Here is a 23,210-nt window from a genome sequence, read left to right on the forward strand (position 1 = left end):
TATAAAATTGTAGAGTTCTCTAATTTAAATATGTTATATCTGTAGTTAAGTGTCATCTTTTATGCCTCTAATTGTTTGGGTGCTTTTTTTCTCTCACAGTTATTCTTTGCTGATTATAAACAAATATTCTTTCTAGTCTTAATCCTTCCAAAGAATTAGCTTTTGCTGTTGTTGATCCTCTTTATTGTTATTTTTAATTAATTTTTATTCTTCTCTTTATTCTTTCCACTCTTTTAGGTTTCCTCTCTCAAGGCAAATTTAAATCTTGCAATGTGATATTTTATTTTAATTTTTTATAATTTACAAATAATAATTGTACATATTTATGGGGAGCATAGTGATGTTTCAATGCATCAGAACAGAGTGATCAGCATACCCATCATCTCAAACATTTTCCATTTATTTGTGTTGGGAACGTAAATATCCTTCTTTATGATTTGAAACTATATATTATTGTTAACTATAGTCATCCTACAGTGATATAGAACACTAGAGATTGTTCTTCCTATCTAGCTATAATTTTGTATCCTTTAACAAATCTCTCCTTATCCTTCTCTTCCCCATACCCTTCCCAGCCTCTAGTATCCTCTGTTATACTTTTTACTTCTATGAGATCAACTTTTTCTAGCTTCCATATATTAGTGATAATATACAGCATTCACCTTTCTGTTCCTAGCTTGTTTCATTTAACATAATGTCCTCCAATTCCACCCATGTTGCTGCAAATGACAGGATTTTATTCTTTGGCTAAGGATTTTATTCTATGGCTAAATAGTATTCCATTATGTATATATACCGCATTTGCTTTATCCATTTATCTGTTGTTGGACAACTAGGTTGATTCCATACCTTAGCTATTGGAGTAGTGCTGCAATAAAAACATGGAAGTGTAGATGTCTCTTTGATATAGTAATTTCCTTTCCTTTGGGATAAATTCTAAGTAGTAGGATTGCTGGATCATATGGTAGCTCCTTTTGATGAACCTTCATACTGATGAAACTTCATACTGTTTTTTATAGTGTCTGTACTAGTTTATTTTCCCAACAACAGTATTTATGTGTTCCCTTTTCTCTTCATCCTCACCAACATTTGTTATTTTGCTGTCCTTTTGAGGATAGCCACCCTAACTGGCGAGACAATATCTCGTTGTGGTTTTAATTTGCATTTTCTGGATGATCAGGGAACATGTTTTTATGTATTTGTTGTTTTCTTTTGGGAAATGTCTGTTCAGATCATTTGCTTATTTTCTTAATCAACTTTTTTGTTGGTGGTGATTTGTTGTTTTTTTGCTATTGAGATGTTTGAGTTAATCTTCTGTCAAATGGGTAGTTGGCAAATATTTTCTTCCATTCTATAGGTTATCTTTTCATTCTGTTTTTTGTTTTCTTTGCTGTGAAGAACCTTTTTGGTTTGACATAATCCCATTTGTTTATTTTTCCTTTTGTTTCCTGTGCTTCTGAAGTCTTACTCATAAAACCTTTTCCCAGACCAATGCTCTGAAGCACTTCTACATTTTCTTCTAGTAGTTTTATCATTTCAGGTCTTATATTTAGGTCTCTGATTCATTTTGTGGTCATTTCTATATAGAATGAGAGGTGGAAGTATAGTTTCACTCTTCTGCATAGGGATATACGGTTTTCCCAGCAGCATTTATTGAAGAGACTGTCCTTTCCCCAGTGAGTGTTCTTGACACCTTTGTCAAAAATTAGTTGAATACATGGATTATTTTCTGGGTTCTCTAGTCTGTTCTTCTGGTCTATGTGTCTATTTTCATGCCAATACCTTGTTGTTTTGGTTACTATAGCTTTGTAGTATATTTTGAAGTCTGAGAATGTGATGCATATAGTTTTGTTCTTTTTGCTTAGAATGCTTTGGTTATTCAGTATCTTTTGTGGTTCCACAAAATTTTAAGATTTTTTTATTTCTATAAAGAATGTCATTGACATTTTGATAGGGATTGCATTGAATCTGTAGATTGCTTTGGGTGGTATAGTCATTTTAACAATATTAATTATTCTGATCCATGAACATGGGATGTCTTTACATTTGTATCTTCTTTAATTTTTTTAATTAGTGTTCTGTAGTTTCCCTTGTGGAGGTCTTTCACATCCTTGGTTAAATTTATTCCTGGGTACTTTTTTGTAGCTATTGTAAATGAGGTTGCCTTCTTGAATTCTCTTTCAGCCAGCATGTTGTTTATGTATTGAAATGCTACTGATTTTGTATATTAATTTATCCCACAACATTACTTAATTCATTTATCAGTTCTAAGAGTTTGTTGGTAGAGTCTTTAGGTTCTTCTATATATAAGATCACGTAATCTGCAAGTAGGAACAATTTTCCTTCCTCTTTTCCAATTTGGATGACCTTTATTTCTTTCTCTTGCCTAATTGCTCCGGCTAGAGCTTCCAGTACAATTATGAATAAAAGTGGTAAGAGTGGGCATCCTTGTCTTGTTCTAGTTCTCAGAGGGAAATGTGAAAGCATCAATAAGATGTTAATTGTGATGCAAAATATTCTAAACTTTATTATATTCTCACTTACTTTATTTCTAAAATGAAAATTTATCAAATATAATGCCTTTACCTATATTTCTCATTTAAAGGAAATGTGCACATACCTTTTGAATTTGTTAATTAGAACTAGATCAACAAGGTCATAATGAATTGTCAGAAGGTTGCTGGTTAAAATAAGCCTTCTATAATAAGCAGAGTTTACAATGTTAAGTGGTAAATCCAGTTTTCTTCAGTAAACATTCAAATAGGTGTAGTTCTCTGTAACAATCATTTTCAGTGTTGAAATTATAAATCAAGAGTCCATGAAACCATTTTAGTAAACCTTTTGCTACTAGTAGAAAGCTCCTTACCCATGTTACCAATAAACTCAAAGAGAAACTTAACCATATAATTGCAAAACAGCAAGTTAGTGTAGATTAAACTAAACCTTTATCTAATATGAAATTATAATGTCTACCTTAGTGTTTACCTTCTCAAACATTTCTATCAACAGTCTTTCATTTTACCAATGTTTCTCATTAAACAACTTTCAAGTTTCACTTTAAGTTCTAGCAAAAAATGGAATAAAAATTATTGGGTTCATAATTTTCTGTTTCCACAATTCTATTTTTCTTTTAGTAGTTTATTGTATTGGAAGCTTAGCTCATTAATTTTTAATCTAATTTTTTGTTTCCTTTTCTGGTACAATAATTTAAATCTACAAATTTCTGCTAGAGGTAGCAATTTACCTATATCCAATGAGTTTGACATGCTGTATTTTCATTATAGGTCAATCCAAATAATTCCTAATTATAATTGTGATGTCTTCTTTGACCCATGTATGACTTAAAAGGGTGCTTGTTTGTTTGTTTGTTTGGTTGGTTGGTTGGTTTGCTTTGCTTTTGGTTTTGTTTTTTCCACATGGGTCTATGTGTACTGGGGGAGAAGAGTTAATTATATTTATTACTGATTTCTAAGTAATTTAATTGCATCATCATCAAAGAAAGTAATTTTTTAATACTAATTTTCTTTGTAACCTAGTTCTTGGTCAATATGTTTTTAGTGTTCTTTATTGACTGGGTGGGGTTTCCAGCCATTATGACAACCCACTTATATTTGTATCCTGCAAATCTCATATTGAAATATCCATTGTTGGAGACGTGACCTAGTGGGAGGTGACTGTGTCACGGGGGCAGATCCCTCATGAGTGGCTTGGTGCCATCCTTGCAGTAATGAGTGAATTCTCACTCTATTAGTTTTCACAAGAGCTGATTGTTGAAAAGAGCCTAGCATCTGCCTTCCCTTCCTCATCCTTCATCCGTTGCCACGTGATGCCTGTCCTCCTTCCCCTACTGCCATGAGTGGAAGATTTCTGAGGCCCTCACCAGAAGCAGATGCTGATGCCATGTTTCTTGTACAGCCTGCAGAACCATGAGTGAAATAAACTTTTTCTTTATAAATTACTTAGTTTCAAGTATTCCTTTATAGCAACACAAATGAACAAAAACATTCACCTATTCAATACGAAACACTAATTTCTTCATTCACTATTCCTTCTTGTGTTTTGTGCCTTCCTCCTGGATTAAATTTTCTTATCCTTTAAAGATATTCTTTTTCTAGAAGTTTATTCATAGCTAATTAAATTTGTTCAGAAGTAATTTTATTTTATCCTCACATTTGAATGATTTTCTACATTATAGAATTTTAAATTGGCAGTTATTTTCTCTAATAATTTTGAAGATATTTTTACAAGGTTTTCTAATTATTTTTTATTCGAAGATAGTCTATATTTTTCCCTCCACTTGCATTTAAAATATCTTCTTTAATGGCTCTACAGTTTTAATTTATAGGTATCTGGCAGTGGATTTGTGTTTTCCTCCCTGGGATTTGTTGAGATCTCTGAATCTGAGGATTTATATCTTTAATAAGTTATGAAAGATTTCTGGATGTTATTTCATTGTAATTTAAATTGCCATTTCTCCATTTTCTATACCTTTCTACAATGTGTATGAGATGAAAATATATCTTTACATTCCATCTTCCACATCTCATCTCATGTGCCAGTTTGGTACCAAAATGTAAATCTCTTAGCCTCCAAGTTCAGAAACTCCCCCAGGGTTCCTTGGTTTTAGTTTACCCTCTTAGAATTCTGGTTTGCATTCACCACTGCTCAGGGTTCCATCTGGTATTCAGCTGCTTTACTTTGAGCCCCTGGGGATTTCTCATATCCTTGCAAGCTCTACTATGCATTTAAAATAACATTTGTAATGTTTTATAGAAGACTTCTGGGTAATTTTTCATGAAAATGTCTTCAGATTATCTTGTTTGTAACATTTCAGGAAATAGAGGTCAGTGAAGATTTTAAGCGTCAAAAATATTTAATTATGTTAATAAGTTTGAACTACTTAATACAGACATAGTCCTTGAAAATTTTCGAAAAACACGCACACTACTGGGGCTGAATCAAAAAATGCTTTCTAGCTGACATTATTAAATAGAAGAGTTCGTTATTCAAGACCTCACTCTCCATGCATCTCGTTAATTAATATTTTACTTTAATGTTTCAATTTCCTTAAAACCTTTAGAGTGTTGAGTAGTTTAAAACAATTTTATTTTCTTCATTTATTGGTTTATTTTCATCATTCTTCTGTGTTGTGTTAAATAGGAACAAAAGGAACTCGTATGTATTAACTAAGGTTAAGTGAGTACAATTAAGGTAGGGTGTTGAGCTAACTTTGATTAATCTTAGATAGATATTCTAGAAGTAGATAATCTTTGATCTTAAATTAGATCACCTTTTATTTAAATGGCTTAATAAAGACAATGCTCTTAGTATGACCTAATATTTTTGAGGCTTGGGTTCAAAACTCATCTACTGTTGACAATATTTCTGTTATATATTTGTGTATTTTGGAATCTTTCTCATCTTAATCCTTGTAAAGCATTTATTGCTATTACATCAACTATAGCCCTCAACTGTTTCCTGGCAATTTCAAGGTTTCTGGTATTGCCTTCCCAGCAAGTATATAAACTGCTCCAGGGCAGCAACAGCACACAGGGTTCTCTCTCATGATTCATCACGACAGGGTTGGTACACCTAGCAGCCAAGCACAAACAAGATGAAAGAAAAGACCTGATTGCCTGAGTAGCAGCTCTACCTGAAACAGAAATTTCACTAACACCAATATATAATAGAAGGTTAAAGCAATAAAATATTTATGAAACTATCCAGGTCCATGGTGTTTGATTACAATTCCTGCTCACAGACTGCCTTGTAAAAGGACGTGTTAAAGATGAAAGAAAACCAAATCCCTATTAATCAGTTACAAAGCTAGAAAAAGCCAGAGAGAAGGCTGGGGAAAGAATATTATTCTTATTGTAAAGATTTTCAAAGGGTCACTTGTAACTTCAACCTCAAACCTAGAATTTTCAGAGTGCTCAATAGCCATTTAATTCAGTCATTCAAATATTTATTGACTACCTATCATGTTAAGCACTGTTCTAGGCATTTGGTATACAATCATAACGAATCAGGCAAACATTTTTGCCCTCATGGAACTTGAATTCTAGTTAGGAGGAAGAAACAAACAAATGGATACACAAATAGATAAATGAAGATATAACATGTCAGAATTGCTATGAAGAAAAATTAAAGCAGCAGGAAAGAGGGTCTGGGCCAAGTTTGGGAGATTATCATTTTAAATAGATGGTTAGCAAAAGCTTCACTGAGATGGTAACATTTGAGCAAATGGGGGTCTGAGATAACAAGCCATGAGGATATCTGAGAGAGAAATGTTCCAAATAGAGAGAACCGCAAATGTGGAAACATTAAGCCAGAAGGAACCTGGCTTGTCCAAAGAATTTTTAGAGGATACCATGACAAGACCAGGATGATCAAAGGGTAGTTGTCAAAATTGAGAATACAGGGTCTATGGAAATAAAGAAGAGAAAGCTCTTGTAGGGCACTGAAGGCCTTTGTAAACAACTTTGATTTTTCCCCTAGTGAGATGAGGAGCCATTGGAAGGAATTTTGAGGCAAGCGTGAGACAATTATTTCGAGCAGAAGAAAACGGCAAAAGCTGAAGGCAGCTGAGGTTAAGAGAAGACTTTTTTTAGATGAGAGACATTATGGCATGCTTTTATATCAGTAAGCAGAATCCAGGAAAGAAGGGGAAAAAGGTGAATGAAATGTGTCTAAGAAAGTGGAAAACTGTCATAGTGGTTACTGGGACTAGCAGAGAGGGAAACAGACCTAGTGTATATTGGAGAAGCTATTGTTAGGACCCTGGACAGTTCACTCACAGTACCAGGAGAGAAGGCAATGTGTATAAAGCACAGGTACAGGCAGGTTGATCAGGCAGTGAGCCCTGAGAGGGTATAAGGACATTTTCTTCTATTGGTTTCATTTTCATCTTGGAATAGAAGGCAAGGTCAGCTGAGAATGACAATAAAGGAAGAGGTAATGGGGGTTGGAGTAGAGGAAGAGAACAGGCCTCACACAGGGCTGCAGAAGGCAACATACGGTAGTGGGAACAAGCAAGGTTCATATTCCATCTCTGTCTTGTATCAGCCATGTGACCCTGGGTAAGTTTTTTGTTCTCCCTAAACTCTAGTTTCCTTATGCAAAATGGAAAGACTAATAGTTTCAGTATCACTACTTGTAGACAGGATGAAAAGAGAGAATGTAAAAGCAATTTCAACATTACTTTATGGCAAGCACTTAGTATATGGTAGCTGTTTGCTGATATGAATACATTAGCAACTCAATTACTTATTAATGGATAGGTTGTGATATTTTATTTCTACTCTCTTTGCAGGAGGTTTGTCCTCACCAAGCTTCGAGTCATCCAAAAAGGTGCATTTTCAGGATTTGGTGACCTGGAGAAAATGTATGTACCTAGCACTGCTGTGAGTGAATGCCTCAAGGGGGCTATAGGGAGCAACCTCAGACCACATCTAGTATGACTATCTGCACTTAGTAGCCAAACTGACATGGTCAGCCAAACTTTCTGCATCTCCTCACATTTTATTGTGTTACCATGGTTCCTAAATGATAGTGTGGAGTCTTTCACTGAGGCCATTGAAATGAGCAAAAGAGCAATCCAAGCAATTTTCATCATTTCTCAAATAAGGGGTTGCTCCCAGAGTACCTGTGAATGGAATTTTCATAAACCAAAGCCTCTTCTTTTCTGCAGACATCCACTCTCTTTCAGAGATACTTTCTACCATTTATGATTAATTTTTAATTGACAGCAGGACTTAACATCTATGCTGTAGAGATTCTCTAGACTTCTTGTTTCCAAAGTATGCATGCAGGCAAGTAGTAATTGATATATAGGCATTTCAAAGTACTAGGAAAGTTTACAGCACTGATTAAGATTTCCTTTGAAAAGAGAAGCCTCTTTTGTTACTGCAGACATTCAGTTCACATTGTGCTAGTTTAATTTAGAGTTTTCCCAAGACATGGTTTTCTCAAAGTGGGGTGCAATAGTAAAAGAGCAAATCCTCCTACACTTAAAGTAATCCTCCCTCCCTTTGAAAGCTCTTGGTACCACCTCCTGGGCATTCAGGGCCAGGGAAATATGTTCTTCTCTGCAGTGAGACAGCCAGGATTCAGGACTTTAATGCCAGTAAGTATAGCAACGAATAGACAGAGTATATACAGAAGGGAATGAAAGCAAGGCAAGAAAGAAAACCTTTAGTTCATGTGTTTCTTTCTTGAAGTCATTAACTTTATCTTTTTGGTTCTTTTATATCCCTTTAAGAATAGTACTTCCTGAAGTTTGAAGAAGCAAGAAAGGAATCCAATAACAAAACAATCACAAAGTATAGAAGATGTCATTATGTTCCAGCAATTAAGCCACCTGCTTCAAAGAGGGTGGTCAGAATCCTGGTTTCAGTGCTAGTTTTAATATAAAATTACTGCATAACCTCGATTAAAGCATTTTATCTTTCAGGGCCCTGGTTTCCTCATCTGTGTATTAAGAGAGGAGTTTTAAAAAGGGGCTTACGTGATTTCCAATTTCTATCCCCATGTTGCAGGAGAGCCCAATTTAAGACCTGTAATCTTCCGGGTTTACCTCATTGAGGACATTCAACTATCACAGGGATTAGAAGATGGGGATACTAAACCTGAACAGAGTTCACAAAGGAAACCACGGAAACAGTAGAGTGGAAGAGCTTTGTGCTCAAGATGTATTCACAATTCCCTTGCCTGGAGCTAACATAGACTAAATGACTATTGGATATCCCTGTGTCCCTAAACATGACTATAGTTACATAGAATTCTAAAGACAGGCATTTCAGATGTCACAAATAAGCTACTTTAATCAAGTTTAATCCAGCAAGTGTGAATGACCCCTCACTGGGTATTCAGTATCAGGCAAACCTTCCTGTGGCAATACGAATGGTTGAGCTGAGCTGACATATCAACAATCCAAGAACCACAGCAGCTGGCTCAGTAACTCAACTTGTTCAGACGCAGCTTGTACGTTTTTACCTCATGTCTTCATTAATCATACTGAACTGGCACAGTGATACACCAAAATAAAATTGATTTTGTTTTTTTACCCTTTTTATACCATAAGGCTTCAAAGCATTTTCTAGCAGAGGGCCCAGCACTGAACTGAACCTGAGGAGACTTGCGTATTCCTCAGTCTCCATGCTCACCTTTGTCCATTGTCTTACTTTACACTCTTGGTCACCAAGAAATTCTCATCTCCTTTCCAGACCTATCTCCTTCACTTGTGTTCTCCCAGTTGTTAATCAGTTTCCTGAACTTAATAAATATTGGCCTTTTCTTCAGTATCTCCCCCTCCACAAATCACAAAGTCCTTTTCATTCATTCTGCACATGTGACCAACTTTCACCTATCCATATTGGAGAGAATAAAAGAAAAGTGTTCTGTACAAATTCCACCTTCCTATTCTGCTCCCTTTTTCTCTCTTCCCCATCAAGACCACTGTGTTGAAAGAGTTGCCTACATTCACTGCCTCTCTATCCTTTCTTTTCAATCACTTCTTAGCCTGCCCACTCGCTATTTGGCCAAAAATTCTTCAACACTATTAAATTATTCTATCAAAGATCTCAAAAATACCATAGTTACAAGATCCAATGAATTCTACTTTATCCTCTTCTACTTACCTTATATGTAGTCTTTAAATTTCATTAACCATTAATGTCATTCTTCTCAACGCCCTTTCCCCACTTAACTTCTGGGATACCACACTCTCCTGCCTCCCTATTAACCTCCCAGATTGCTCCATATCCAGTTCTCTTCATCTCTCTTGTTCTTCAATTGTCCTTCAAAAATTTAGGTATTATAGGGTTCTATTTTTTGGCCATTTTCTTTTCTTCTAGCTCCACCCTTGAATGACCAGTTGTCAGATAATGTCTTATTACCAGGGTTCCTAAACTTTCATCTGCAACCTCCACCTCTCTTCTGAGGCCATAATTCTTGTTTTGAATTGGAAAGATGCCTAAACATCTACATCTGAGTGAACTGCAAATACCTGGAATTCAACATATTCAGAACTAGCTTATCTTTATTTTTAAATTTCTCATATTCCCATATTGCCCAGTGAATCATGTCACCATCTGCCCAGGTTCCCAAACAAGGAAAATCCAGTCTCCCTTGACTCAGGTGCATTCTCTATCCCTTATGCCAAGGTGCTCCTCCAGTCCTACTGACTGCCTCTCAGATGTACTCTGATACCCAGTCTTCTTCTCATTCCTGTTGCTATTAGACCCAAAGTCTCATCATCACTTACATAACCTACTGTATGAAGCTTCCATGCCTATCCCAGCTCCAATCTTCCTGCCACTCTGCTGCCAGACTTGCACTGTTTAAATTCTCTTGCAGAAGAACTTCTAGGGATCCTCCTCACTGCAGACTTAAGTCATAAGTTCCTGGCACAGAAATCAAAACCCTTTATCTCCCACCATATGCACTGTGTACCTTACACTCTCACCAGGTGGAATAATTTTCTATTCCCCAAGCACTATTATTACCAGACATCATATTGCATATTTAGAATGTGACAGCTTGTTCTTTGGACAATGTCTGGCACATAAAGGGATCAAAAATAATTGCAGGGGAATGAATCAACAAATAAACAAATGAACAAAATATACTTTCACACTGTTCTTATGTAGATGCTGTCCCTCTGTCTAAAATTTCACTTCATAAAATCCTGCTTCTCATTCAGGGACCAGATGAAATGCTTACTTTTCTACAGAACTTTTCCAGAACTTTCCAAGTTCTTCCAAACCATTACCATGTATTCATAATATTAACAGCACATTTATCAGACTGTACTCAGAATTTACAGTTTCTCAGATCCCTTGGTTATTCTTTAAAGCCAAGATCAGAATGTAGAAACTTCATACTGAAGTACAACACCAAGTCCTGTTGTTTTTACCTCGTTACACGTCTATCCTATTCACCCATCTCTTTCTCTAGCTACCACAATCTTTCCTTGGTATCTTAGTCCATTTGTGCTGCTATAACAAAATACTGCAGACTAGATAATTTACAAGGAACAGAAATTTATTTTCTTGCAGTTATGGAGACTTGAAACTCCAAAATCAAGGCTCCAGCATCTGGTGAGGGCTTTCTTGCTGAGTCCTCACATGGTGGAAGGTGGAAGGGCAAAAGGGGACAAACATGTCCCTACATGGCAGAAGAGCAGAAGAGAGAGAACCCACTCCCAAAAGCCCTTTTTAATGGCAACACTAATCTATTCATGAGGATGGGGCCCTTGTGGTGTGGGCCCTAAACCACTCTCAAAAGGCCACATTTCCCAATGTTGGAGTGGAGATTGAGTTTTAACAGGAAATTTGGGGAGGAAAAAAACATTTAAACCAGAGCACTTGTGTAACTGCAACAGCCTTCAACCTGTGCTGTCCCCATTTACCAGCATGCTCTTCTCTCTCCCTCATCCATTTTCAACATAGAGTAATATTTTCTAAATTCGTAACTGATTATGTCATCTTCCATATTTGCCCCACCATGCACGTGCAAACACACACACACACACACACACACAAACTCTTCATGCCTTACCACTTTTTTCTTTTTGTTCTTGTTCCACACAGTTTTTTTCCTTTTTTATTATTTTTTAATTGACACATAATTGTGCATATTTACAATAATTGTAACACATAATAATTGTAAAATAATTGAGTATACTGTACTATTTTGATACATATATACATTGGGTAATGATCAAATCAGGGTAATTAACATATCTCACACCTCATATATTTATCATTTCTTTGTTTTGGAAACATTCAAAATCTGCTCTTCTACATATTTGAAAATACACAGCAAATTGTTGTTAATTATAGTTGCCCTATAGTGCTATAGAACACTAGAACTTATTCCTCCTATTTTGCTGTACTTTTATATCTATTAACCAATCTTTTGGTATCCTCTCTCCCACATAGACTTCCCTGCCTCCAATAACCACTATTCTACTCTCTGCTTCTTTGAGGTCAGACTTTTTTAGCTTCCACATATGAGTGAGAACATGCAGTATTTCCCTTTCTGTGCCTAACTTATTTCACTTAACATAATATCCTCCAAGATTATCTATGTTGCTGTGAATGATAGAATTTTGCTCCCTTTCATCACTAAATAGTATTCCATTGTGAGTGTGTGTCACATACATATATATATTATATATAATATATATAGCATTTTCTTTATTCATTTCTTTATTTGTGAATGTGTAAGTTGGTTCCATACCTTGGCTATTTATAGTGCTACAATAAACATCAGAGTGCAAATAGGTCTTTGACATATTTACAGCACTGATGAAGATTTCCTTTGAAAAGAGAAGAATCCTTTGTTACTGCAAACACTCAGTTCATATTAAGCTGGTTTAATTTAGGGTTTTTCCAAAATATGATTTTCTCAAGCCAGGGTACAGTGGCAGAAGACAGAGCAAATCCTCCCACACTTAAATTAATCCTCCCTCCCTTTGAAAGCTCTTGGTACCACTTCCTGGGCATTTAGGGCCTCTCCTTGCATTTGAATACATACCCATTAGTAAAATTACTGGATCATATGGAAGCTCTACATTTAGTTTTTAGAGGAATCTCATACTCATACTATTTTAAATAATGGCTGTACTAACTTCTATTCCCACTAACAGTGTAGAGGAGTTCCCCTATGTCTACATCCTTGCCAGTATTTGTTAATGTTTTTGGTTTTGGGAGGGTTTCTGTTGTTTTTTTTATAATATCCATCCTCACTGGGGTGAGATGAGACCTTATCGTGGTTTGATTTGCATTTTTCTGATAATTAGTGATGTTGAACATTTTTTTCATATGCCTGTTGACCATTTGTATGTCTTCTTTTGAGAGATGTCTATTTGACCCATATGATCATTTTTAAATTTGATTATTAATTTTGCTGTTGAGTTGTTTGAATTCCTTGTATATTCTGGATACTAATCCTTTGTTTGATGAGTAGTTTCCAAATATTTTCTCCCATTCTGAAGGTTGGCTCTTCACTCAGTTGTTTCCTTTGCTCTACAGATGCTTTTTAACTTAACATAATGCCATTTGTCTGTTTTTCCTTTTATTTCCTGTGCTTTTGAGGTCTTCTCCATAAAAATCTTCACACAGATCAATTTTCTGAAGAATTTCCCAATGTTTTCTTCCAGAAGTTTTATATAGTTTCAGATCTTACATTCTAGTCTTTAATCCATTTTGAGTTGACTTTTGTATGTGGTGAAATATAGATATCCAGTTTCCTTTTCTGCATGTGAATATCCAGTTGTCCCAGCACAACTCATTGAAGAGATTTTCCTTTCCCCAATGAACATTCTTAATGTCTTTGTTGAAAATCAGTTCACTATAAATATGTAGGTTTATTTCTTTTCTGTGCCACCAGCATATGGTTTGGTTTTTATGCCCATAGCACGTTGTTTGGATTACTATAGCTTTGTAGTATATTTTTAAGTCCTGTACTGTGATGCCTTCAGCTTTATTCTTTTTGTTCAGGGTTGCTGAAGATGTATATTCTGCAGCTGTTGGATGAAACGTTCTGTAAATGTCTGTTAAGTCCATTTGGTCTGAATTGCAATTTAAATTTAATGTTCATAATGTTGATTTTCTGTCCAGATGATCTCTCCAGTGCTGACAGTGGGGCGTTGAAGTCCCCAACTATTACTGTATTAGAGGCTATCTCTTCCTTTAGGATTAATAACATTTGCTTTATACATCTGAGTGCTCCAGGTTTGGAGATAAATATATATATATAAATATATTATATTTATATTTATATTTATATAAACATATATAGTTATATATAACTATATAGTTATATACAGTTACATATAAATATAGAGTTATATATAGTTATATATATAGTTATATATTTATATATATTATATATAAATATATATAAATATAAATATAAATATATATAAATATAAATATATAGTTATATATAGTTATAAATATATATAATTATATATTATATATAGTTATAAATATATAGTTATATATAGTTATATACATTATAGATATATGTATTTATTTTTATATATCTAAATATATATACATTTAGATATATATAGATATGTATCTCTAAATATATATATTTATATGTATATATGTATTTATTTTTATATATCTAAATATATATATATTTAGAATCATATCCTCTTCCTGAATTGATCCCTTTATCATTATATAATGTCCCTTTTTGTCTCTTTTTACAGTTTTTGACCCATAGTTTCCTTTATCTGATGTAATTATGATAGCTACTCCTGGTCACTTTTGATTTCCTTTTGCTCAGAATCACTTTTATCCATCCCTTCACTTTCAGTTTATATTTGTCTTTACAGGTGAGAGGTGTGCTTCATATCAGCAGCATATACTTAGATGCTCACAGCAGCTATGGGGGCAGGGTCCCAGACTTATGGTCTTGCATACCTGTTATGGCACCTGGGTCTTGAGGTGCAAGTTTGCTCTCCTTGGCAGGATTAGATGTAGGTTTCCCATGAAGCCAAGATTTGTGACTCTGAGGCACCCCCTAGCAGCTTGGGTTCAAGGTGCCACGTTGTAGTGGTGATTATGCCCCTGAGGAGCAGGGTACAGTACTACCTTGATCCCTCAGAAGAAGGGGTAATCTGGAGGTATGGGCAGGAAGAGAAAGGTATGGATGCAATTTGAGAACCTGAGCCAAATATACCCACTGGCATCTCCCAGGAGATGAGGCACTTTGCAGTAGTGACCATAGACCCTGGAATGGTGGGGCTTAGCAGCATTCTAGACTCTTTACAGCCATGTGTAGCAACAGCAAGTATCCCAGAATGGCAAAGCACAGCTCTAGTTTGGGCCAGGGGGGAGTGGGTACATCGATGACTGCACTCCCCAGGGAGAGAGGTATCTCAGAAGCCCAGAATAGGGAACTAGTCCGGCTCCAGGGAAGCAAGGTACTAGAGGTATTTGGCATATAGGGTGGAGTATTTCAGTTCAGTCACTTCTCTCTTGCCTGGGCGGCAGGATACTATAACAGCTCAGCCTGGGAATATGCAGCTGTTCAGCTTGGCCAGGGCATTGACTTCCCAGGGGCAATGTGCCACTTCAGCTCAGGCCTGTGGGACGTGACTGTTCTAGGCAGCCCAGGCCCCATTTCCCTGGAATGCAGAGTGTCACATCAGCTTAGGTACTGGGGTGTGTGACCACCCTGGCTGGTCAAGGCATCATTTCCTGGGATGCAGGACACAGTTTCAACTTAGGCACTGGAGAGGCATGACTTCTCTGAGTGGTCAAGGTCATGTTTTCCCAGGATACTGAGTTTTTTTTTTTTTTTTTTCCTTTTGCTAATACCTAGTGGGATCATATGGTAGTTGTATTTGCAGTGTTTTGAATAACCTTTTTATACTGTTTTCCATAGTGGCTTTATGTTTATAGTCCCACGAACAATGTGTAAGGGTACCTTTTTCTCTGCATCCTCACCGGTATTTTTTTTCGTTTAATAACCATCCCATCTGGTGTGAGATGATACCTCATTATGGTTTGATTTGCATTTCTCTGATGATTAGTGATGTGGAGCATTTTTCCACATATGTGTTGACCATTTATATGTCTTCTTTTCAGAAATATCTGTTCAGATCACTTGCTTATATTTTAATCAAATTTTTCTGGGTTTTTTTTGTTTGAGTTTCTTATATATTCTGGATATTAATGCCCTGTCAAATGAGTACTTGGCAAACATATTCTCCCATTTTGTGGTTGTCTTTTCACTATATTGATTGTTTCATTGGCTCTGCAGCTTTTTGGTTTGATATAATCCCCTTTATTTTTGATTTTGTTTCCTGTGCTTTTGATGTCTTATTCATAAAATCTTTTCCAAAACCAATGTCCTCAAGCACTTCCTCCATGTTTTCTTCTTGCAGTTTTATCATTTTTGGACTTATATTTAGGAATTTGATCCACGTTGAGTTGATTTCTGTATAGAATGAGAGGTGAAAGGGGGCATCTATTAGGTTGATATAAAAGTAATTGCAGTTTTTGCCATTACTTTCAAATAGCAAGAATCACAGTTACCTTTGCACCAGACTAATAGTATCAGTCTTCTACATGTGGATATCCAGTTTTCCCAGCATCATTTATGAAACCGTCCCTTCTCCAGTGAATGTTCTTGGCACCTTTGTCAAAAATCAGTTGGCTATAGATACGTGCATTAATATACGGGTTCTCTATTCTGTTCCATTGGTCTATTTGTCTGTTTTTTTTTCCGCCAGTACCACGCTGTTTTGGTTACTATAACTTTGTATTATATTTTGAAGTCTGGTAGTTTGATGCTGCCAACTTTGTTCCTTTTTGATTGGGCTTACTTTGGCCATGCAGGATGTTTTGTGGTTCCGTACAAATTTAATTTTTTTTTCTATTTCTGTGAATGACGGCATTGTTGTTGGCTGTTTTATTTTGTTATTTTTTTTTAATTTTTAGAGACAAGGTCTTAGTCAGGCAGGAGTGTGATCATGGCTCAGTTATGGCTCACTGCAGCCTCAAACTCCTGGGCTCAAGCAATCTTCCTACCTTAGCCTCCCAAGTAGCTAGTACTACAGGCATGTGCCACCATACTCAGCTATTTTTTTATTTTCTTGCATAGATGGGGATTATGTTGCCCAGGCTGCTCTTGAACTCCTGGACTCAAGTGATCATTCTGCCCCAATCACCCAAAGTGCTGGAGTTGCAAGTGTGGGCCACTGTGCCTAGAACTGCACTGGTATTTTGATAGTCATTGCATTGAATCTTTAGATTGCTTTAGTTAGTAAGGTCATTTTAGCAATATTGATTATTCACATCCATGAGCTTGGGATGTTTTTCCATTGGTTTGTATCCTTTTCAATTTATCTCATTAGTGTTTTGTGGTTTTCCCTGTAGAGGCCTTTTTCCACCTGAGTTAAATTTATTCGTAGGATTTTGTTTTGTTTTGTAGTTTTTGTAAATGGAATGGCCTTCTTTATTTTTTTTTCAGGTAGTTTATTGCTAGTGGATAGAAATGCTACTGATTTTTGTTGGTTGATTTTGTATCTTTCAACTTTACTGAATTTGTTTAACAGTTCTTAAAGGTTTTTTTTAGGTAGGGAAGAGGGTGTTGAGACAGAGTCTTGCTCTGTCACCAAGCTGAAGTGCAGTGGCGTGATCTCTGCTCAGTGCAAGCTCTGCCTCCCGGTTCCAGCGATTCCCCTGCCTCAGCCTCCCAAGTAGCTGGGACTACAGGCATGCACCACCATGCCTGGCTAATTTTTTGTATTTTAGTAGAGACAGGGTTTCACCATGTTGGCCAGGATGTTCTCAATCTCCTGACCTCATGATCCACCTGCCTCAGCCTCCCAATGTGCTGGGATTACAGGCATGAGCCACTGCACCTGGCCAGTTTTTCCATGTATAATATGTCATTTAAAAACAGGGACAATTTGACTTCCTCTTTTCAAATATGGATGCCCTTCATTTCTTCCTCTTGCCCAATTGCTCTGGTTTGAACTTTCAATACTATGTTATATAAGAGTGGTGATGGTGGGAATTATTGTAACATTCCAGTTGTTAGAGAAAAAGCTTTCAGCTTTTCCTCAATCCATATGATATTAGCTGAAGGTTTGTCATATATGGCCTTTATTGTGTTGAGGTACTTTCCTTCTATACCTAATTTATTGAGAGTTTTTATCATGAAAGCATGTTGAATCTTACCAAATGCTTTTTCTATATTGACATGGTCATATGAATTTTGTCCTTCATTCTGTTGCTTTAATGTGTCATGTTTACTAATTTGCATATGTTAAAACATTCTTGCATTTCTCAGATAAATCCCACTTAATTCTCACGTATTATCTCTTTGATGTCTTATTGGTTTTGGATTGCTAGTATTTTGTTATGGATTTCTGCATCTATCTTCATCAGGGATATTGGCCTATGTTTTCTTTTTTTTGCTATGTCCTTGTCTGGTATCTGAGCAATGCTGGCCTAAGAGAATGAGTTAGAAAGAGTTCCTTCTGCTTCAATTTTCAGAATAGTTTGAGAAGAATTGGTATTAATTATTTTTCAAAGGTTCTGTAGAATTCAGCAGTGAAGCCGTCTGGTCCTGGGCTTTTCTTTGTTGGGAGATTTTCAATTACCTGTTCAAACTTGTCACTTATTATTGGTCTATTCAGATTTTCTATTTATTCTTGGTTCAATCTTGGTGGGTTGTATTTGTCTAGGACTTTATCCAGGTTTTCAAATTTATTGGTGTATACTTGTTCATAGCAATCTTTAATGATCCTTTGTATTTTTTTAGTAACCATTGTAATGTTACTACTACTGCTACTGTCATTGTGTATGTTTTTCATTTCTGAGTTTATTTATTTGGTTATTCTCCCTTTTTTTCTTAGTCTAGCTAATGGTTTGTTCATTTGGCTTATCATTTCAGAAAAGCAACTTTTTATTTCATTGATCTCTTGTGTTATTATTTTAGTGTTAATTTCATTTATTTCTGCTCTGATATTTATTATTTTTGTCTTCTACTAATTTTTGGTTTGGTTTGTTCTTCCTTTTTTAGTTCCTTGAGTTGCATTGTTAATTGGTTTATTTGAGGCTGGGAAATCTTTCTTGTTTTTTCATATAGGGGTTTAGTGATATAAACTTGCCTCCTAATTCTGCTTTTGCTCGTCCCATAGGTTTTGGTATTTTGTGTTTTCATTTTCATTTAAGAAAGATTTAAATTTTATTCTTAATTTCCTCCTTACCCATTGATCATTCAGAAATGTGCTGTTTAATTTCCGGGTAGTGTATGCTTTCAAATGTTTCTCTTGTTATTGATTTTTAGGTTTATTCCATTATGGTATTATAGGGTACTTGATATAATTTTGATATTTTTTAAAATTTTTTGAGACTTGTTTATTGTCCTAACAGAAACAATATGGCCAATTCTGAAAAGTATTTCATTTGCTGATGATGAGAATTTGTATCCTGCAGCTGGTGGATGAAATGTTCTGTAAGTGTCTGTTTGGTCTGCGGTGCAGTTTAAATCCAATGTTTCTTTGTTGATTTTCACTCTAAACAATCTGTCTAATACTGAGAGTAGGGTGTTGAAGTCTCCAACTACTAATGTATTGTGGTCTATCTCTCCCTTTAGGTCTAATAATATTTGCTTTTTATATCTGTGTGCTCTGGTGTTGGAGATATATATATATATTCCAATTGTAATGATTTCTTGCTGAATTGATCCCTTTATTATTTTATAAGGTTAATTTGTGTCTCTTTTTACATCTTTTAACTTAAGTCTGTTTTTCTGATGTAAGTATAGCTATTCCTGCTCACTTTAGGGTTTTGTTTATAAGGATTATCTTTTTTCAATCCTTTCACTTTCAGTCTATGTGTCTTTACAGGTAAAGTAAGTTTCTTGTAGGCAGCATATATTTGGGTCTTTTAAAAAAATCTATTTCACCAGTCTATATGTTTTAAATGGGAAATTTAATCTATTTACATTCAAGATTATTATTAATAGGTGAGGACTTACTCTTGCAATTAATTGTTATCTGTTTGTTTTGTATATCCTTTGTTTCTTACTTCCTCTCTTATTTTTAATTATTGCAATTAGGTGGTTTTCTGTAGTGATAGGCTTGATTCCTTTCTCTTTGTCCCTTGTGTATCAAGTCTAACAGTGAGTTTTAGAGTTTTGCATGTTGTCATGATGTTGGTTTCAGTCTTTTTACTTCCAGATGTAATACTCCTTTAAGCATTTCTTGTTTGGCAGGTCTAGTTGTGATCAATTCCCTTATTTTTTTCTTGTCCATGAAATGTTTTATTTCTCCTTCATTTCTGCAATGTAGCTTTGCTGGGTATAGTATTCTTGTCTTGCAGCTTTTTTCTTTTAGTACTTTGAATATATCATCCTATTCTCCCCTGGCCTGTAATGTTTGTGCTAAGAAATCTACTCTTCATCCAATGTGGATTTTTTAATATGTGACTTGAGGCTTTTCTCTTCCTGTTTTTAGAAGTTTGCCTTTTTCTTTGACTTTTGACTATTTGACTGTATTGTGCCTTGGAAAGAACTTTTGGGGTTGACTCTATTTGGGTTTTTTTTTTTTTTTTTTTTTTTGAGCTTCCTGGATCTGGATGTTCATCTCTCTCCCAAGACTTGGGAAATTTTCAGCTATTATTTTATTAAATATGCTTTCTATGCCTTTTGCTTTCTCTTCTCCTTCTGAAATTCCTATAATATGAATATTTATTTGGTTAACTATGCCTCATAAATTTTGTAGACTTTCTTCATTATTTTTTATTATTTATTTATTGTGCCTGTGTTCTTTCAAAAGACCTGTCTTCAAGTTCAGGTATTTTTTCTTCTGCTTGGTCAATCTGTTGTTGAAGCTCTCAGCTGGTTCCTTTTATATTTTATTAATTGACTTTTTAAGCTGTAGGATTTCTGTTTGGCTCTTTTTTTGTGATATCTCTTTGCCACTTTTCTCATTCAAGTTATGAGTTGTTTTCCTGATTTGATTAAATTGTCTATCTGTATTCTCTTGTATCTCACTGAGTTTCCTTAATTATTATTTTCAATTCTTTTTCTGGCATTTTATATATTTCTTTATAATTAGGGTCTGTGACTGGAGAGTCACTGTGTTCCTTTAAGGTGTCATGTTTCCTTGCTTTTTCATCTTTGATGTATCTCTACATTGATTTTTGTGCATCTGGTCAAACAGTCACCTGTTCCAATTTTATGAAGTAGGTTTTATAAAAAAGACATTCATTTGGATGAGTCTTGGGGTGTTGTTTTGGTGAGGTGCTTTGACTTTGGTTCTAGGTGGATACAATAGTGTAGTATCTGTGTCATTTATTTTTCTGTAATCCATGCTAGTAATGTTTGCGAGTGTCTCAGCAGCCTAAGCTGAGAGAGTCTGCAGTTGTTGTGCTGTGGCTTTACTAGGGGTGGGCTTGCTAGACTGTCTGTCAGGTCACAGGTACATGTGTGCACACAGTGGGTTGGCCAACTCAGGGTGTGGCTCACTGGAGTTGGGGCCATGTGGCTATTACTCTGATCAGAGGCATGGGTGCATGGTTGCTCCACTGGCTTGAAAGCATGTCTACCTGGGGCTATCTCTCAGGCCCAGATGTAGGCACATAGCTACTGGGCTGGCCTGGGGGTATATCTGCTTGGGGTGGCCCACAGGGATGTTTTGCAGACCTTGGACATGGTTGGATGGCCTACTGGCTGATGTGGGTTCGTGTGTCTTCTTTGGGTGGATTCTGGGGCTGTTTCTTAGATTCAGGATGTGGGTGCAAGGTTGCTTAGCCAGCTTGGAGGCATGTCTGCCAGCAGCAACTTGTGGGCTATTTCTTAGGCCAAGACATGGGCACACGGCTAGTAGGTTGGCCTGGGGGCATACCTGCTGGGGTCCACCCACAGAGCTACATTCATCACTTTTTTCATCCTCCCAGTTGCATAGGAGATAGGTAACATCATTAGTGCTATGTTATAGATAAGAAAACAGGCTTAAACAGATCAAATTCTCTGTCCAAGGTAACACAATGGGTAAGCAATAGAAAAAGATATTGCAGAATGTACCTCACTTACATGGAACTAGACTAGTCTGTGGAGATGCTGAGTTCACACATCTTTATTTTCTTCTCTCTTTAGATCTGTCTCTGTGTTGTACAAGTGTTTCAACTTCTCTAATACTCATCTCCCTAATCTGGAAAATGTTAATACTAAGGTCTATGTCATAGAGTTGTCAAGGCCCTTAATACTCAATCTCAGTATCTGGCACAACATGGGCATTTGACGAATTTATTTCTTACTCCCATCCTCTTGTTAAAATGATTGGGAAAAATTCCCCAACCCTTGCTGATGATTCTTCCTCATTTATTATCCCAGTTTAACTCAGCCTCCTCTACTTCTATCAGAAGTCAACAGGGAAAGGACTGTTTTTTTTTTCTTTTTTTTAAGAACCGGGAATAGAAGTTTCTCCATTAGAAATGAAATGGCCACTGTTCACGCCTTAGCTTTTATCTGCATCACTATCTCAAACCTCCCTATTCTTCATTGCTTTGAGACTTTGTGGGGAAAAAAGAAATCATTAAACTCTCTGCAACATGAAGTGGCTTTGCAAAGTGCACTGTAAACTGTTTACATTGTCTTTAATTACTTCGGAGCCATATGTCAGCTTGGTATAAAGTGTGAAGATTACATTGAATAGGGTGGGGGGAGTAGGTGACAATGTGGTGATTTATGGTAACCAGAAAAATTATGTATGGAAATGAGTTCAATTTAAAAACACATCTATGTGTTATTATAACACTGGAGGTGGGGGAAAAGCTAGTTTATGACAAAATATCTTTGGAAATAGGAGCATGATGAATATGTAAATGAGACCAATCAACATCAGCTGAAATATGGTATATGCAGATGAGGCGGCAATAAGCCAAAATGTGAAATAGCTCCCAAACCATAAATATGAACCACATAAAATTCATTTGAAATATTCATGATAACATAAGGACAAAAAATATAATCAAGTGATTTATTTGCATATAGAAATGAGAACACTAGTCTGACACTCCAGCCTCCACCCCCAGATCACTGAGGAAAGAAAAGTTAACTTAACAGAGGGACTTTTAGAGAAAGAGATTTATTGAATGAGGATTGTTGCAAGCACATTAAAAAAGTTGAGGATCGTCCCCATTCTCAGTTCTTCAGGCTCACTCAGCACAGATAAAAGGAAAGGAAGTAAATCAGGTAACCAGAACTGTAACTGCAACAGTGCTAGAAAATTTGGGTTCCACTCAGCTTTGCCCTTCAGAGCACCTCCTTGTTACATGACTTAAGTTCCTTCCTAACCCAACCTTCTGTGATTCTGAGAGTTAATGGGCAAAGCAGCCTTGAGTCCTGCTTACTCAAAGTGAAAAGGAGAGGCTGATGATTCTACTGGCTCCTGGTAAAAAATGAAAGGCCAGTGTTAGACTAGTTAGATCTCTGAATGGGAAGAGGGGATTTGAGTCCCTGGGAATAACAAGGAAATGACGTTGAGTGGTTCTCTTCTTAGACTGCACTTTAGAATCCCCTGGAGAACTTTAAAAATAATGTACACACCCAAATATCACTTCCAGAGATTTTTATTCCATTTGTCCAGGACGAGGTTTAAGCATTAATCATTTTTTAAAGCTCCCTTGATGATTCTAATGTACATCTAGAATGGAAAGCCACTGACG

At 36.0% G+C, this 23,210-nt stretch overlaps 1 protein-coding gene across 6 annotated transcripts in view; it reads left to right on the forward strand.

Moving 5' to 3' along the window:
* Window positions 1-23,210, forward strand: part of FSHR (follicle stimulating hormone receptor) — a 192,685-nt gene that overhangs the window by 83,710 nt on the left and 85,765 nt on the right. For 3 of the 6 annotated variants that reach the window (XM_004029220.5, XM_055378840.2, XM_004029221.5), the window contains exon 2: window positions 7,313-7,384. The exons of the other annotated variants lie outside the window; for them this stretch is intronic. In XM_004029220.5, the coding sequence (XP_004029269.4) occupies window positions 7,313-7,384 (72 nt within the window). The remainder of the gene's footprint in view (window positions 1-7,312; window positions 7,385-23,210) is intronic. 6 annotated transcript variants of the gene reach the window in all.

Source organism: Gorilla gorilla, chromosome 12 (genome assembly GCF_029281585.2).
Source record: "Gorilla gorilla gorilla isolate KB3781 chromosome 12, NHGRI_mGorGor1-v2.1_pri, whole genome shotgun sequence".
Classification (NCBI taxonomy): domain Eukaryota; kingdom Metazoa; phylum Chordata; class Mammalia; order Primates; family Hominidae; genus Gorilla; species Gorilla gorilla.